Raw genomic sequence first — 15,684 nt, 5'->3', positions numbered from 1 at the left:
GTGTCGAAAAACCAAACTTTGAGAGAGAGACGGAGGGAAGGAGTGCCACCTGGACCAGCCACGGTAGCAGCTCACTGAGACCCAGGATGCTCTGAGCGAGCTTGTTTGCCTCAAGCTGGATGGGGCATGGTTCCTCTTTCCAGATCCATCCAGCTGGTGCCTGGAGCCAGTGCCCAAGCCCCTTGTGTATCCCTGCCACTGGACACCCAAAAGCAGGAGTTTGCCAAGTTTGACTCTGCATTCCTCTATTCCAAAAGCCAGTAGCCCAGAGATCTGTTTCCAAAAATGACACTTTGCTGGGTTGCTGGGGGCATTAAGAGAAGCAGTAAAGGCTTGTAGTAACAACGAGGTTGTGGCAAGGAAGAAGGGAGCAGCCCCACTCGCATCTGACCCGTCATAGCAGAGCCACCTCCCCTGTTTGCGCTGCCGTCCTGCCTGGGCCTGTCCCCACTGAACTGCTTGCTTTGCATTAGTAGCAGCCGCTGTCTAGGGAGGGGCAGTCGCTCAGGAGCAAGAAGCCCTAGCATGCAGGCTGTGCTAGGGAGGAGCCTGAGTCCTCCACCAGTGCGCAGTACTAGTCCAGCCCAGCAGAGGGAGATAGAGGCCAAACTGAGAAGGAGCTGGAGGGGTGGGGCTGAGTTTCGCTGGGGGTGGGGCTGAGTTTCGCTGAGGGTGGCTTTGGCTTGTGCTAAGACGGACTACATTTATTGCTCTCCTGGGTCTCATCTATCAGTACAGAAGGCCCTGAACCCTCCGAGCTCCACTTCATCAAATTCACCATCCCAGTGTACCGCATCCCTCCTTCAGGCCAGCTTTCTTCAGGTCCCAGTAATGAGATCGCCTTTCCTTTAGGTTCCTGTGGCTCTTATGCTCCCAGGCTGGCCAGGGGCTGTCCATTTGCTCTAGTGTCACGTGGGGCTGAGGCTGGAGACCTAGCTGTAGATGCTCTTCCTGAGGGAGAGTGCCTGCCTGTTGCATGGTCCTCACACCCAGGCTCCCATATGCTGTGTCGCCTCATCTGACTCTTGTCCTCTGGACAGTTCCGCAGAGGACGTCCCCCACAGGCCCCAAAAACATGCAGACCTCCGGCCGGCTCAGCAACGTGGCCCCACCCTGCATCCTCCGGAAGAATCCCCCCTCAGCCCGAAATGGTGGCCATGAGGCTGATGCCCAGATCCTTGAGCTCAACCAGCAGGTGTGTGGCATGGCAGAGGGTAGCTGACACTGGGGACAAGAGGAAGGCAGGACCATCTGGCGTAAACATTTCTTTCTGCCTAAGCAGCTGCTGGACTTGAAGCTGACGGTGGACGGGCTGGAGAAGGAGCGAGACTTCTACTTCAGCAAACTGCGCGACATCGAGCTGATCTGCCAGGAGCACGAGAGCGAGAACAGCCCCGTAATCTCGGGCATCATCGGCATCCTCTACGCCACGGAGGTGAGCCCTCGCTTCTAGGCCGCGTGCGGAACCTGATCCCTCAGCTTGGCGAGCTGGCTCACCATTTCTCTCTCCTCCCCTCCAGGAGGGATTTGCACCCCCTGAGGACGATGAGATTGAAGAGCACCAACAGGAAGACCAAGACGAGTACTGAGGGCAGCACCAGCCCTGGCTGACTGTGGCTGCCCTGCCCACCCCCACCCCCACCCGGTGCCCACCCACATTATAGTCCTTTCCTTACAGCCAGTCAGCCAGCCCGGTGCTTTGTATCAGTGCCGCAGCATTGGGGAGCTGGGCAGGTAGGGCTTGGGAGGTTGGGGCAGGTGAAAGGATAAGGCCCTGTCTGGGTCCCTCAAGTGGCACTGGCTCAGGGGATGTCCAGGACCCCTGTCCACTCCCCACTCCTATTTATTTCCGTTGTCTCTATGCTGTGTTGGCCAACACTTTCCAGGGTGCTGCTGTCACCCACAAGCCAGCCACCTGCTCCCTGACAGCCAGCAGCTGTATATTTGACAAAGTCATTGGTATATTTTTACTTACTGGATTGTCCTTGCACTTTACCTGTTCTTTTCCAGGGCTGACGACAGGGCTTGGGGCAGTCTTCCTGGCTTGGCTCCCCTGCCCTATAGCCGAGACTGGGGCAGGACTCACCAATTCTTATTTATTTTGTCTTTTGACTTCTCTCTCTGTAGTTGAGGGGAAGGCTGACATGAGGAAGGGGGTAGGGGGACTGAGGAGGCAGTGCTGTGGGCCCCCGGGGTCAGGGAGACAGAGGGGAGCACTAAGGAGTAGAAATGACCTCCAGGCACCGGGCTCACCCACCCAAGGCCCCTGCCTCAGCACCGAAGCCCAGCACTGCCCCAAAGCTTCCTGCCCACTCCCTCCTGCAGCCTGGTTATACCACACAGACCCTGCTCCCCCCCCTTGTCTGTCTGTCCCCCACTCTCCCACTTCCCTACCTTTGCCCCTCGGGCACTAGCCTGCATATGTGTTCACTTTTATTTAAATAAATTTGTGTGGTAAAAAGTCCTTGCCTTGTTTCCTTTGACTGAACCACAGCCAGGGATCAGAAGGCATCACCTGTCCTCCTCTCTCTTGTAAGAGGACAGCCTCGCAGCACAGCCTCTCGTTATCAGAAGCCTCCACTGACACTAGGCTCTGACCTAGACCCAACTCCCAGTACTGATGGCTACTCTTGAGGCAGGTATTATGCGGCCTTTTCAGGGAGATGTAACCTTGTCTCCCAAAAGGAGATGGCACCTACAGCCCCCCCCCAACCCCACAAAAAATAAATGATTCCCTCAAGTTTATCTTGATGAGTATCGAGTTTATTGGGGATGACTTCCAGACCAGTAGATGACAAAAACATGTTTCCACACACGCCCCTGCCAAGCTGTTACACACCTCATGTCTAGAGCACAGTGGCTGCAAACACTGGGCACTACCTCGTGTTAAAGCACCCAACTCAGGCAGCACAAGGCATAGACCAAACGAGACGCTGAGAAAACTGTGCTTTTATGTACCCAGTCCCTGCCTTGTCAGGAGCAGGGCCAGTTCCAGCAAACACCATCCAGGTGAAGTAACGGATGAAGGGAAGGATGCCTTGTCTGATGCACCCATGGTGGCTTGCTGCAAGACAGTTCTAGGATTTGCAGTAGTCTCTCACCACAACAGGGGACCCTTAGGAGGGAGGAAGTCTGAGGCTGGAGCTGTAAGAGGGCAGCCCAGAGAGTGGCTGTGGGGTAATGGGGCGGGGGGTGGGGGAGGATATTTGGTCAAGGAATGTTTTGTTCCAGGCTCCTTTAGACTGGACTATATGATAACCCTCCACGTCTTGTGGGCTTCTCACACCTCACACCTCACAACAGCAGTGCAGCAAGCAAGCCTGAGGCCCAGAAGACAGCAGTGTCTACATGGTGGTTCTTTTTCTTTTTTGTTAGTGTGTGTGTGTGTGTGTGTGTGTGTGTGTGTGTGTGTGTGTATGTGTGTGTGTGTGTATGTGGGTACAGTGGGGGTTAAAAACCAGAGCAACAGGCTGAAGGGATCAGAAGCACTTGCATGTCATCCCCACAGCCCCACACTCCTGGAGTGTGTTTGTCAAAGACGCATGGTATCTAAGGCCCTGGAAGCCCAGCAAAGACTAAGGAATGCTGAAGTGAATGTGAGCCCCTGGCATCACCTAGGCCAGCAGTTCTCAACCTCCCACGGGGATCACATATCAGATGTTTACATTATCATTCACAAGAGCAAAATTAGTTATGAGGTAGCAACGAAAATAATTTTATGGCTTGGGGGTCACCACAGCATGAGGTGTTCTAGACAGTGCATAATGAAGCTTGCTCAAGACGGCAGCAATCTTGGATAGGATTCAGCCTCTTTTTTTTAAAAAAGCATTTATTAATTTATTTATTTGAGTATTCAATTTGCATGTATGACAGAAGAGGGCACCAGATCTCATTATAGATGGTTATGAGCCACTGTGTGGTTGCTAGGAATTGAACTCAAGACCTCTGGAAGAGCAGACAGTGCTCTTAGCTGCTGAGCCATCTCTCCAGCCCCAGGATTCAGACTCTTGTTTAAATGTTTTTTTTATTATTTTTACTTGTGTATCTGTATGTGCACATACATGTGGATGCCTCCAGATGCCAGAAGAGGGCAACAAGTTACCTGGAGCTGTAGTGGGAAAGCCAGTTCTGTTTCTCTTCTCAAAATAGGGTCTCTTCTGTGGTCATACATGTGACAGGGTTCGAACAAAGGGAGCATTGTTGGTGTGAGAGTAGAGGCAAACAGTGCTCTGGGAGTTTGACTGGCTGGTGATCAGCTCAGATACCTTCTGGGCAAAGGCACTCCATCTCAGAGCTCCCTGAGACAGTCGGCCATGGCCAGGCCCAAAGGGGATGGAGGGCACTAGGAGGAGGCTACAAGGCTTGGTCCTCCCTCACCTGCGTTCTCCCTCCAGGAGCCATCCTTCACACCGCGCCGTGTTCTGTTTCCTAGGGGTCATGTCACCTTTCCACTTGGTTTTCTAGGGGCTAGAGAATAAAATCTAGATCTGGCAGCCAAGGCCGGGCCTGGAGGCACACGCCTTTAATCCCAGCACTCAGAGAGGCAGAGGCAGGCGGATCACTGTGAGTTCGAGGCTAGCCTGGTCTACAAAGTGAGTCCAGAACAGCTAAGGCTACACAGAGAAACCCTGTCTCGAAAAACCAAAACAAAAGCCAAAAAACAAAAAAACAAAACAAAAAGACAGATCTGACAGTCAAAATCCTTTTCCAATCCTCTCAAGTCCTGTCAGGTAGAACGTCATCTAGTTTCACCACTCTAGACCTTTGCCTAAATTAATAGAGACATACAACTGAAGTATTCTCTCCACAGGCTATGACCCCAACCAAAGAAAATTCTCCCTTCCTAGGAGCCATCTCAACTGCCGCCTATTTCAGAAACCCTTCCTAGGACTTCCTGCGTCCCTCAGCTGACCTGCTCATTCTGTAAAAATGTGTACAGTCCCCGGTGCTGGAATGCTTACCGCCTTTAATCCCAGCACTCAGGAGGCAGGAGGCCGAGGCAGGCAGATCTCTGTGTTCAAGGCCAGCCAGGTCTACAGAGTGAGTCCAGGACAGCCAGGGCTACAAAGAGAAACCCTATCTTGAAAAGCAAGTACACAAAACATTTCCTTAACTGCGAAGATCTCATTGCTGTATTATTACCTTACGTCATGCTCCCTAGCCAGGATGATTCGAGGTTTGGAGGCCAACTAGGGTTTGGATCTTGCTGTGATGCCTTCAGTCTGGGGCTCCCCGCCACTTCGCGGAACATCTGGAACACCGCATGAGCCAGAGCCTTCCCACTGCCTGGAAAGGGAACAAGGCCTCGCTTCCCCACGCCTTTTCTCAGCTACGTTAGTAAGTTTTCTCAGCTTCCCTCTCTGACTCTCCCAGCGCTATACTGCCTCCCCAAAGTCCTCATCTTCCCACTCCTCAGCAACTAAGTTTATTGCCCGCCAAATATAAAGTTTAATCGCTAACAGACTATCACTTTCAAAGAAGGAAGTTAACATGTAATCCTCAAACTCTCCCGAGGTGAGAACTACTTTCATTTCATCCTTCAGGAGCATTGCAAAGATAAGAAAAAAGGGAACACCCTATTCCCACGCCGGCCAAGGGCCGAGCCTAGACTGCAGGTGCAGGGTAGGGATTTTTGCGCTGCAGAGGCGGGGCCTGGCAGCCGCCCCACCCCTACCCCGGCCTGCAGCTCTGTGAGGCGAACGGACTACGAGTCCCAGGCTGCATTGCGGCGGCGGCGGCGGTAGACGTGGCAGCGCGCGGAGGCTGTGCCGACTGGAAAGCCGGGAGGTAGCGGAGCCGGAGTCATGGCGGCCAGGGCGGCGGGCACCGGGGGCTGGGAAGTGGTGAAGAGGGGCCGGCGACCTGTAGCAAACAGCGATGGACGAGGAGGCAGCGGTGACCGCCGGGCCCTCGGGGAGGCAAACGGAGTGTGGAAATATGACCTGAGCTGTGAGTATCCGCCGCCGCCCACCTGGGCCTGTGGGGCAGGGGCGCGGCGGGGCAGCTGCGGGAGCCGGGAGCGGATGCGCGGGGCCCCGGCCACCCTAGCTGATAACGCTGGGAGAGGTGGCCATTCCTCACTGCACAGTCGGGAAGCCGAGCCCCAGCGAGGCAGACTCTCGAGTGGGGGGAAACTGGAATTCCGATCTCCATCTGTTCAGGCCTTTGCACACAACCCTCTCAGCTGTCCCGGCCCTCGCTGGCCAGATGTCTAAGCGACAGAGCAGAGGCATCTGGGATACTTACTCGGTGTCCCTTGTTAAGTAACCAGCAGTTCTGAGAAGGGTGGACGAGAAGCCAAACACTTGGAAGAATGACCCGACATACGCCCCAACCACGAATTAATCTCAGTGTCACCTGTCCCTACAGCCTCCAGAGGAGGAAAACTGCCACTTGTTGAGTGTAGGGTTGTCATCTCAGAACCAAGAACAGTTGCGTGGTGGAAACCGTACTGGAAAAAGTCAGCCCTCACCAACTAACAGGAGAACCACTGAAGCCTACCCCCTGTACTCGAGTCTGGCCTGGCCCCCCATGTACTTTGATTTGTCTAAGAAAACGCTGGAAGAGCCGGGGACCAGCCACCAGGAGGGCTCTTTGCTGCGCTTCTAAGCAGCTCCCAAGGAAGAAGGGGCTTGGGACAGCATTTCCCTGTAGATGACTCAGGTTCCCCCCGCAGAGAAGAGACCAGGGTACTGTGAGTCCTGGGAACCTAAGGGTGGCCTGCCGTTTTCTACCTGTCTTCATTCCAGCTCCAATCCAGACCACAAGCACGCTTTATGAGCGTGGCTTTGAGAAAATCATGAAGCGACAGAATAAAGAACAGGTTCCGCCCCCTGCTGTGGAGTCTAAGAAACCAGCAAACAAGAAGCAGCCCAAGAAGGCAACAGCTGACACTAGCCAAAACCAGAAGCAGGGCCCATTCCGCAGCCTGGAGGATGCGCTGAGAGCTGTAAGTGTGCCTAGGCTTGGGGTGCAGAGAAAATAGGGGACTGGGAGCAGCTGTGTGTGCCATTTGGGACACTCAGCCAAGAGGAGTTCCAGAGAAGACGGAAATGCCGAAGGAAGGAGTGTTTGCACTTAGGACAGACAGGAAGTGGGGCGTGCGTAAGGGACACAGGGGAGAAGGATGGCGGGAGTCCCTAGAGCCAGATGGCAGTGTTAGCAAAGCTGCTCTGGGTTCTCTGTCCCACACAAGCCGTGGTCTTTCACTTCCCAACCTGCCCTCTGCTCTCGCCCTTGAACACGTGAGGGGCCTTCAAGTGTGGGACATTGATGTCAGCATTCTCAACTGTGCTGCCCCATGTTTTCTTGGGCTCTGGATGTGAGACACAGTTGTTGGCTTCCACATACATAACCTCCATCAGGACTTTAGGCGAGAGTAGCATGGAAGAATGGGGAAGTAGAAGGATCCAGAGGGTTCTGGAAACCTACAAGAAGAACTTTATGACAGGTGGATCTGGGTCCTGGGGTCCTCCTCAAACTAAGGCACCAGCCAAGGAAAATATAGGCAGTGAACTTCGAACCCCTACCCAGACCTAGCCAATGAGCAGGATAGTCTCCACCATTGAGTGGAGAGTGAGATCTGACTCTCACACGAACTCTGGTGCCCCTTTTCTGACCATGTCCCCTGGATGGGGAGGCCTGGTGGCACTCAGAGGAAGGATAACAAGTTACCAAGAAGAGACTCGATACCCTAAGAGCATATATAGGGGGAGGAGGTCCCCTTCAGTCACAGATATAGGGGAGGGGAGAAAGGGGGAAGCGGGAGGGAGGGAGGAATAAGAGGATACAAGGGAAGGGCTAACAATTGAGATGTAATATGAATAAATTAATTAAAAAAATAAAAGCGGCTTTGGTGTGCAAAAATAAAGTATGCAGATAAACTGCGTAATTTTTATTACTAAAAAAAAAAAAAAACTTCCATCAGCCACTTCCCTACCCCTGTCTTGCTTCCCTTCCTCTTACAACTCACCATGGAAGTCTCTGTCCCTGACAGCTGGATGTGGCAGCTCTGCAGAAGGAGCTGGACAAGAGCCAGAGCGTGTTCACTGGGAACCCCTCCGTGTGGCTGAAGGACCTGGCGAGCTATCTCAACTACAAGCTCCAGACTCCACGGCTCGAGCCCACCCTGAGCCAGTATCCACACGGTTAGTCCCCTGACCCCTCAGCTCAGATAAGGCCAAGGGCATTCTGAAAGGGTTGGTGTTCCTAACAGCCCAGTGCCTTTACTGTCCTAATTCAGGCATGTGGCTGTGCGAGTGGCTAGGCCTCCTTGGGGAAGAGAAAGCCAGCCTCAATGCATTTGGTCCTAGCACTCACAGAGGCCAATGGCCCCAGATTATCCCTACAGCCTCGTGAGCCGAGAGCTACGTGGGATCATCCGAGGGCTCCTGACCAAAGCCTCGGCATCTGTGGAGCTCTTTTTCGACCACTGTCTGTTCACCATGCTGCAAGAACTGGATAAGACCCCAGGTAAGAGCACCGTCTGAAGGACGGCCATCTCGGGAGCCCAGTCCTTCTTTGTTGCGTCCAGCATGGTCATCAGTCCCCTTTGCAACAAGAAATGTGCTAATGGCCACATTGTTTTTGGGATGGGAGGAGGAAGAGATTAGGACTTGTCCTCACATCTGGGGGAAAAAAAGGTATAGGATGCCAAGTGATAAGAGTAGCTCTGAAAACATAATGCCTCTCTAGGAGAGTCGCTCCATGGCTACCGCATCTGTATTCAGGCCATTCTGCAGGACAAGCCCAAGATTGTCACCTCAGACCTGGGCAAGGTGAGACCTGGGAGGTGCTGGGGACACGGGAAGTAGGACTAGTGGAACTAGACAGCCTACGGCGTTGGGCTTGGTTGTGGAAAGGTCTAACATGCACCATTAGCAATCACCATGTGCCTCTATTGGATGAGGTGACCTATACAGTCATTGTACCAATGGAATGGCTGGGCCATAGAGAGGTCCCATAGCTTTCCTAGAATTGGTCAGCCGGTTTGAAAAAAGTGGGGGAAACTATCACCCAAATCACTGTTCTTGGCACCTTTCCCGTCTATAACCTTCTTCCCTTTAGGATCTGTAGTGATCCTGGTGTGCCGACCTAGAACCTGTCCTTTACCTGTCTCCCCGTCTCCTCAGTTCCTAGAGCTCCTGAGGTCCCACCAGAGCCGACCAGCAAAGTGTCTGACCATCATGTGGGCTCTGGGGCAGGCTGGTTTCACCAACCTCACTGAGGGACTGAAAGGTAACCACAGAGAAGGGTGGGTTGGTCTCTTCTCTGGTGGCCCCTGTGCGTGAGTGGGCCTAAGCCTTCCCGACTTCTGACTCTACAGTGTGGCTGGGGATCATGCTGCCTGTGCTGGGCATCAAGTCTCTGTCTCCCTTTGCCATCGCATACCTGGACCGGCTGCTCCTGTGAGTAATGGGGGGACAGCGAGGGGAAGGCCCAGGGTGTCCACAAGAGGCTGTTTCGGCAAAATGGGATGCCATGATCCTGGTCTCCATAGATGCAAGGAAAATCAGGACCAGCTCCTCCCACCTCCAAGTGTGATGGTGAGGAAGGAAAGGGAGGGAGCCATCAAGGGCTGGGGCTGGGGTAGAGTCCATGCCCTTCCCCTGTGCACTGGCTTAGCTGAGTTTATGGCTGGACCACTATAGTGGTTTCCAAGAAGCCTGCTTCTTCTCCCCCTAGGATGCATCCCAACCTCACCAAAGGCTTTGGCATGATTGGTCCCAAGGACTTCTTCCCACTTCTAGACTTTGCCTATATGCCCAACAACTCCCTGACATCCAGGTAAGACTGCCGTGGAGCATGCACACTGGGGAGAGATCCCAGCCCAAAGTCCAGCGGCAGCACTGCACTTCATCCTCTCTCCCCAAAAGCCAAACTCACAACTGGGAGGTTCAACAGTAGATTTCAAAGGGTCTGTGGAGCCCAGAAATTATGTCTGTCCTTGAGGGTGACAGTCTTTTTAGTGTAACATCGGGCAGTTTTTAGGGAGAGAAGCTTTGGCTTTTGACAAACTTCGCATGGTGCTTCTGCGTACAGGGACTCAGGGCCATCCCCAGGCACTTAGCGATTCTCTCTTCAGGCCAGGGATGGGCTCAAGTGTCACAGTTCTGTTTACTTCCTGAGCCTGGCCCTCCTCCCCTAGCCTGCAGGAACAGCTGTGCCGGCTCTTCCCCCGACTGAAGGTGCTGGCGTTTGGGGCAAAGCCAGAATCCACCCTGCACACCTACTTCCCTTCCTTCCTGTCCAGAGCCACCCCTAGCTGTCCTGCTGAAATGAAGAAAGAGGTGAGAAACCTTGCCTTGCTCTGAGTGCAGCTGCAGGCAGCCTCGCTGTTGGTTTCCCCCGTGCCCTGCAGCTCACTCCCACAACCACCTGTCGCACTCACTTGTGCTTTACCACAGGAGCATGGGCCTGAGAGGTGTGAGGCCAGGTCGGTGACGCCCTGTCACCTGTAGACAAGATGCTGAAGCTCAGGCCGTAGATCGGGAACCACGCCTACCCTGGGGCTGCTTCTGAGCTTCTCAGGGCTCTTAACACTATTTCTCACCCTTTGTGATAGCTGTGCTGTTACCAGAAACCCTGGCACCCTCCTTTTCACCATCCTAAGGCCCCAGCATTCTCTCTCCTGTGCAGCTCCTGAGCAGCCTGACCCAGTGCCTGACTGTGGACCCCCTCAGCACCAGTGTCTGGAGACAGCTATACCCGAAGCACCTGTCACAGTCAAGGCAGGTGGGGGTAGGGTCACCTGCTCTGTTCTACACAGAGCAGCCTCCTACTGTATGCTTCCCAGTCTAGGGCTGATGTGTCATACCAGAAACACTGGTCAATGTTCGCTAGGCTCGCACCTCCCAATTTGAGTGAGACCACAGCTGGGGTGGCCTTTACGGAACTACTGTGGATATGGGTTTTTCAGCCCTAAAAGTCAGGGAATTGGTAGGCAGAGAGGGCAAGCAGGCCGGGGCGCTGGGGGGTGGGCTGCTGGCTGAAAGGGGCATGCTTTTTCACAGCCTGCTGCTGGAGCACCTGGCCAAGTCCTGGGAGCGCATTCCCAAGAAGGTGAGGAGCTGAGAGATTGTAGGGGTGTGGGGTGAGGCTTGTCTGGGTTCTCGCTTTGTGCCCCCTGACCTCTTTCCTCCCTTGTCTGTGCCTTTGACACAAGTGTGAAGCAAGGTGGAGGCTCAGGATCCTCTTTCTGGCTGGGCTCGTGTTCTCAGCTTAGCTCTTGGTATTTTGTAGGCGCGGAAGTCTTTGCAAGAAACCATTCAGTCCTTCAAGCTTGCCAACCAGGAGCTTCTGAAGAAGAGCAGTGGCTGCAATGAGCATGTTGTCACCTGTGATGGAGCCTGCAAGGTGTGGCGCCCACCTTCTCCAGCCCACACAGGCTCACGTCTGCCTTGACACCCTCGGGTTGGGTGGGTCACATCCCTGCCCTACCTATCTGTGGAACCCTCACTACCTCAACTTATGTGTAGGCCTCACCTAGGGCTTGCACAGGGAAGCAAGAACCAGCCCTTTCCCCTCTGACCACTGTCTTTCTCCTGCCAGGCCTTACTGCAACAGGCACAGGGTCCTCGGCCACCCTGGGCCCGCCTATTCCTGTTGCTTCTGGTCTTTGCAGTAGGATTCCTGTGCCATGACTTTCGAACTCACAGCTCTTTCCAGGGTAAGTAGTGGTTGGTCATCTGGGAAGAGAACACGGTGGGGGACACGGAGCTGTGTATAATATCACCAGACCCCACCCTTGTCCTGATGAAATCTCAGCGCTACAGAGCAAATGTCCACCTCAGCTAGTCCATGCACAAACCAGACATTCTTCCCTTCGGACTGCAAGAGAGAAGTGTTATAAATTTGTGTCACCTTTTAACTCCTGAGGAAGAATAAAGATTTAGCCTCAGATTAAGATCATAACTAGTAGGACCAGAAAGATAAGTGGTTAAGCATGCTGCTGCCAAGCATGACAACCTGAGTTCCGTGCCCAGGGTATAGGTGGTAGAAGGAGAGAACCAACTCAGCAGAAGTCCTCTGACCTCCTCATGCGTGCTATACCATATAGACATGCATACGCACACACTCAATAAACTAGTAACTTTAACTTTTAAAAAAGAGTCACAGCTAGTAAAGGACAGACACTCAAACCTAAGGTTTTTCCTGACTTCTAAGTCCCGTTCTTCCTGTTCCTGACCCAGCAGAAGGTATTTGGGCCAAATCTCCTTCCAAACCTGTCTAGTGAGACCCAAGAGCACTCTCCCCCACCCCACCCCCAGCCTCACTGGGCCTGCCCAAGGGTCTGCAATGTCTGTCCTCCAAGCCCTGCTCTCCCATCTCATTAGAGTTCCCTTTGCAGCCTCCTTCACTGGCCGGTTGCTCGGATCATCTGGGGTTTTGCCTGTTGGCCAGGAAGTGTATGCCAAGCTCTACTCCTACAGCCTGCAAAGCTACAAGTGAGCTGCTGCCGAGGACGGCAGGGAGTTGCCGGTGGTCAGGGTGGGCATGGGCAGTGGGGAGTACTTAGAATACTCCTGTCCCCCATCCTCCCTTTTTTGGCTGTTCTTTGGTGAGCAAGTTGGCCAGGGGAAGCCCAGAGTACATACACCTCTGCCCTCTGCTTTCTTCATAGCTGGCTACAAGAGACACTGCCAGTCTGTGGCTCCCACCTGCTTGCCGTGGTACAGCCCAGTTTGCAGCTGGCTTGGACACACACCAATGCCACAATCAGCTTCCTTTCTGCCCACTGTGCCTCCTACCTTGCCTGCTGTGGTGACAGCCTTGCTGGCTTCTTGGAGAAGGTAATCTGGGGATTAGGAGCCAGAAAAGGATCCATCCTCCCAGGGACAGAGTCCTTGGAATACTTCTGCATGGCCAGAATCCTTAGGGCAGGGGACATTGCCCTGGGCATCTTATCCCAACCCCTCTGTGGCCCTGCTGCAGGTCCAGCTCCCTGGGGCCCTGCACCAGCTCTTCCACTCCTTGAAGGAGCTGCTGCTGCTCTTCTACCATAGTGTGCTGGTGCCCATGTGGCACCTGCTGCTCACGGCCCTGGCTCGAGTCCAGGAGCATTGCCACGAGGCCTGCAGGTAAGAGCTTCACTCTAGGCTGTATAGGTCTCCCAGGGATCCTATTTCTGGTGGGGGAGGGGCAAGCCCACACCATTCATGTTTTCAGAGCCACTCTGGCATGAGAGTTAAGGGTTTACACTGCAGCGTGACATGATCCCCATCCCTCATAAGTGTTCTGCTTTTCTCATAGAGGGGAAGTGACGTGGGACTGCATTAAGACACACTTCAGTGAAGCTGCCAGATGGACCTGGCTCTGCCTGCAGGATGTCACAGTGGCTTTCTTGGACTGGGCGCTCACCATGATATCCCAGCAATAGACCCTGCCTGCCTGGCCACTGGTTTCTGTGGTGGGCAAGCTACCAGAGCCTGCTGGAAGATGGAGGAGGTGGCTCTCTCTTCACTCTGTGCCTGAGTTCTGTCTCCTAGGCAGGAGGCCGGGTGCCTCTGCCTCGCTCTCCCATCTTCAGGGGACTGGGCTGGAGCTTCTCAGCTTCCTCCTCACAAGTCTGCTAGGTATCTCAGGCCCAGTTGCACAGCTCCCAGCCTCCTCTGGGATGATAGCCTTTCTCTACGTCTCACCCCTCTCTGTCCATCCATCTTATCACTTAAGCCACCACAGCCATCTCCAAAAGAAGGGAGGTAGCCTTTTGTCCCCATTCCTGGTCATAACTTAAGCCACAGCAACAACAAAAAAAAAAAGTTAAAGGACTTCAGGAGGGCCAGTAATACCACAGTAGTTGGCAGCAGCCTGGGTGGCCGTCAGTGGGCATGCAGGCCATGCGGACATGCCTGTTACCTCAGAACACCCAGAACAAGCAAGCCTTTCAAGGCCGTCAGCAAGCGCCCTGTCTTCACAACTCTGTCCTCCTCAGTGCTGGGACTTCTCCTTCACGTCAGTCAGGTTCTGTCCACAGCACCGACCACATGAGGAGCAGCAGCCTTCTGTCAGCCTGTGGAAGGGAGTCCACATGTGGCTCCTGGGTGGAATAAAGGACATAGACTGGGTTTCTAGCTTTCCTTTCTGCATCTTCATGTGGAGATCCCCAGAGTGGGGACAGACAGCCTTGGGCCTCTGCAGTGCTAATAGAGCTTCTGACAGGGAAAGCTACCTATGTATCCCTCAAAGCTCAGTTACCTGTACTAATTTTGTCTGGCTTGTCAGTAGTTCATACCCAAAATTTGCCTCACTATGATGAAGTCAGGAGCAGAGCTGGGTGGTCTCCTGACCCTTCCAATTATTAATTGGTTCATTTTATGAGACAGTTTAAAACTCCAAGAGACAACGCCGGGACTTATTTCTGTCTCTCTTGGTTTGAGACAGCTCGTTACAGGTGTGTTCTCCATCATCTCTTGGGCTCCTGGCAGCTTTGTCTCCCCAAGAAGCACCACAGTGACAGCTACTCCCTTTTATACCCTGTCCTGTGGCACCTGGAGATACCTTCTGTCCCTTCATTAAGCTAAAGTAACAAGTTTGGAAGCATCTTGACCCAATTCACACACCTTGACTTTACCTTTAGGCCACTTACTTTAGGAAGCAAACAGCCATGGCAGGCTGTTCCTGCTGCCTTACAGTCTTGACCACTGTTGCCAGTGAGAAAAAGCCCTGCCCATCCAAGGACCAAGCTCAGCACAGTAGGCCGATTGTCCAAGTGCCCTTCATGTTCTGTCTATTCTTGTCCGTTAGCCACAAACAGTTCAACCCTGCCTTGTGTTGGAGAGGACAGCCTGGAGCCACCACAGACAGGACAAGACACCATGCTGTCTGAAGAGGTCAAGAATGTTGGGTTTGGTTTTGTTTTTTAGTCCACCAACCTTGGGCATGTCATGGTGCCGTGCTGGCTTCTACTCTAGTGGTTTAACTTGGGTTCATAATACCTGGTATTAAAATTCTTTAATTGTAGCATTTTCTTCAACTTATATGAGTTGGCATCTCCACAGTGCCTCATGGGAACACTAGCGCCAGCCTTACTTGGCTTTATAAGACTTGGGGGAAGTGGCTCTTTTTCAAAATTCCTCGACCCCCCTCCCCCATGGCTAGTACAGCGCTTTTCCTGTCTGTGGATGAGTACCACCTGTTCTCCATTAAAGCAAAGCCAGACATCCAGACGGTTTGTTTTTACAGAGCTGTCAACAAATTGGGAGTCCAAGCTGAGCTAGTAAATTGAACCAGTGTGAAATCCAAACTATTCCAGTGGTGCTGACACTGTTACCAATGACAACAGTGACTGGGAGGGTGGGGAGCCACCCCTCAGCCACATCTCCTGCAACTGAAGTTCAACAGATAGCATGCAATGAAAGTGAGGCCCGGTCTGAGTGAGTCTGTCTCTCACTGTTACTACTTCCTACTCGGACCTATATAACGAGTCATTTCTAAATAGTTCAGTTTTATATTCTATCTCATTTCTACCTTCCTTTGGTATTGTCAAGTCCTCAGCGTCAGTTTTAGATGAGACCAGGTAATGTCACAGGGCTCACACCTGCAGCATTTGTCAGTCCACTCTAGTGTGGCTCACATTCCACAGTGATGGGATGCTGTCCATCCCAAAACATCCCAGTTGTCCTTCACATAGCTGTTATATGGTTGGGTGGCTTCTGAGCATTTTGATGTCATATAAGGAGATAC

The 15,684-nt window shown here is 53.2% G+C and overlaps 2 protein-coding genes across 4 annotated transcripts in view; both read left to right on the top strand.

Annotated features, from left to right (window-relative positions):
• MAPRE3 (microtubule associated protein RP/EB family member 3) overlaps positions 1-2,464 on the top strand; it is a 46,199-nt gene extending 43,735 nt beyond the window's left edge. For all 3 annotated transcript variants that reach the window (XM_084793065.1, XM_084793064.1, XM_084793063.1), the window contains 3 exons: positions 1,041-1,195; positions 1,283-1,435; positions 1,521-2,464. In XM_084793065.1, the coding sequence (XP_084649191.1) occupies positions 1,041-1,195; positions 1,283-1,435; positions 1,521-1,589 (377 nt within the window). In that variant the 3' untranslated portion in view covers positions 1,590-2,464. The remainder of the gene's footprint in view (positions 1-1,040; positions 1,196-1,282; positions 1,436-1,520) is intronic.
• A 3,287-nt stretch (positions 2,465-5,751) lies between these two features.
• TMEM214 (transmembrane protein 214) lies at positions 5,752-14,961 on the top strand. Its single transcript, XM_084792923.1, has 17 exons — positions 5,752-5,949; positions 6,750-6,949; positions 7,997-8,147; positions 8,338-8,472; positions 8,695-8,777; positions 9,132-9,237; positions 9,326-9,407; positions 9,685-9,786; positions 10,148-10,289; positions 10,639-10,730; positions 11,013-11,061; positions 11,242-11,355; positions 11,551-11,668; positions 12,350-12,446; positions 12,623-12,791; positions 12,934-13,079; positions 13,252-14,961. Exons 1-17 carry the CDS (start codon positions 5,805-5,807, stop codon positions 13,376-13,378), a joined length of 2,058 nt encoding a protein of 685 aa, XP_084649049.1. The 5' UTR covers positions 5,752-5,804; the 3' UTR covers positions 13,379-14,961.
• Positions 14,962-15,684: the final 723 nt, after the last annotated feature.

This window comes from Acomys minous, assembly GCF_964271855.1.
Source record: "Acomys minous genome assembly, chromosome: 8".
NCBI classification, from domain to species: Eukaryota; Metazoa; Chordata; class Mammalia; order Rodentia; family Muridae; genus Acomys; species Acomys minous.
The sequence above is the reverse complement of the archived record's forward strand: the minus strand, read 5'-3'. Positions and strand labels throughout refer to the sequence as shown.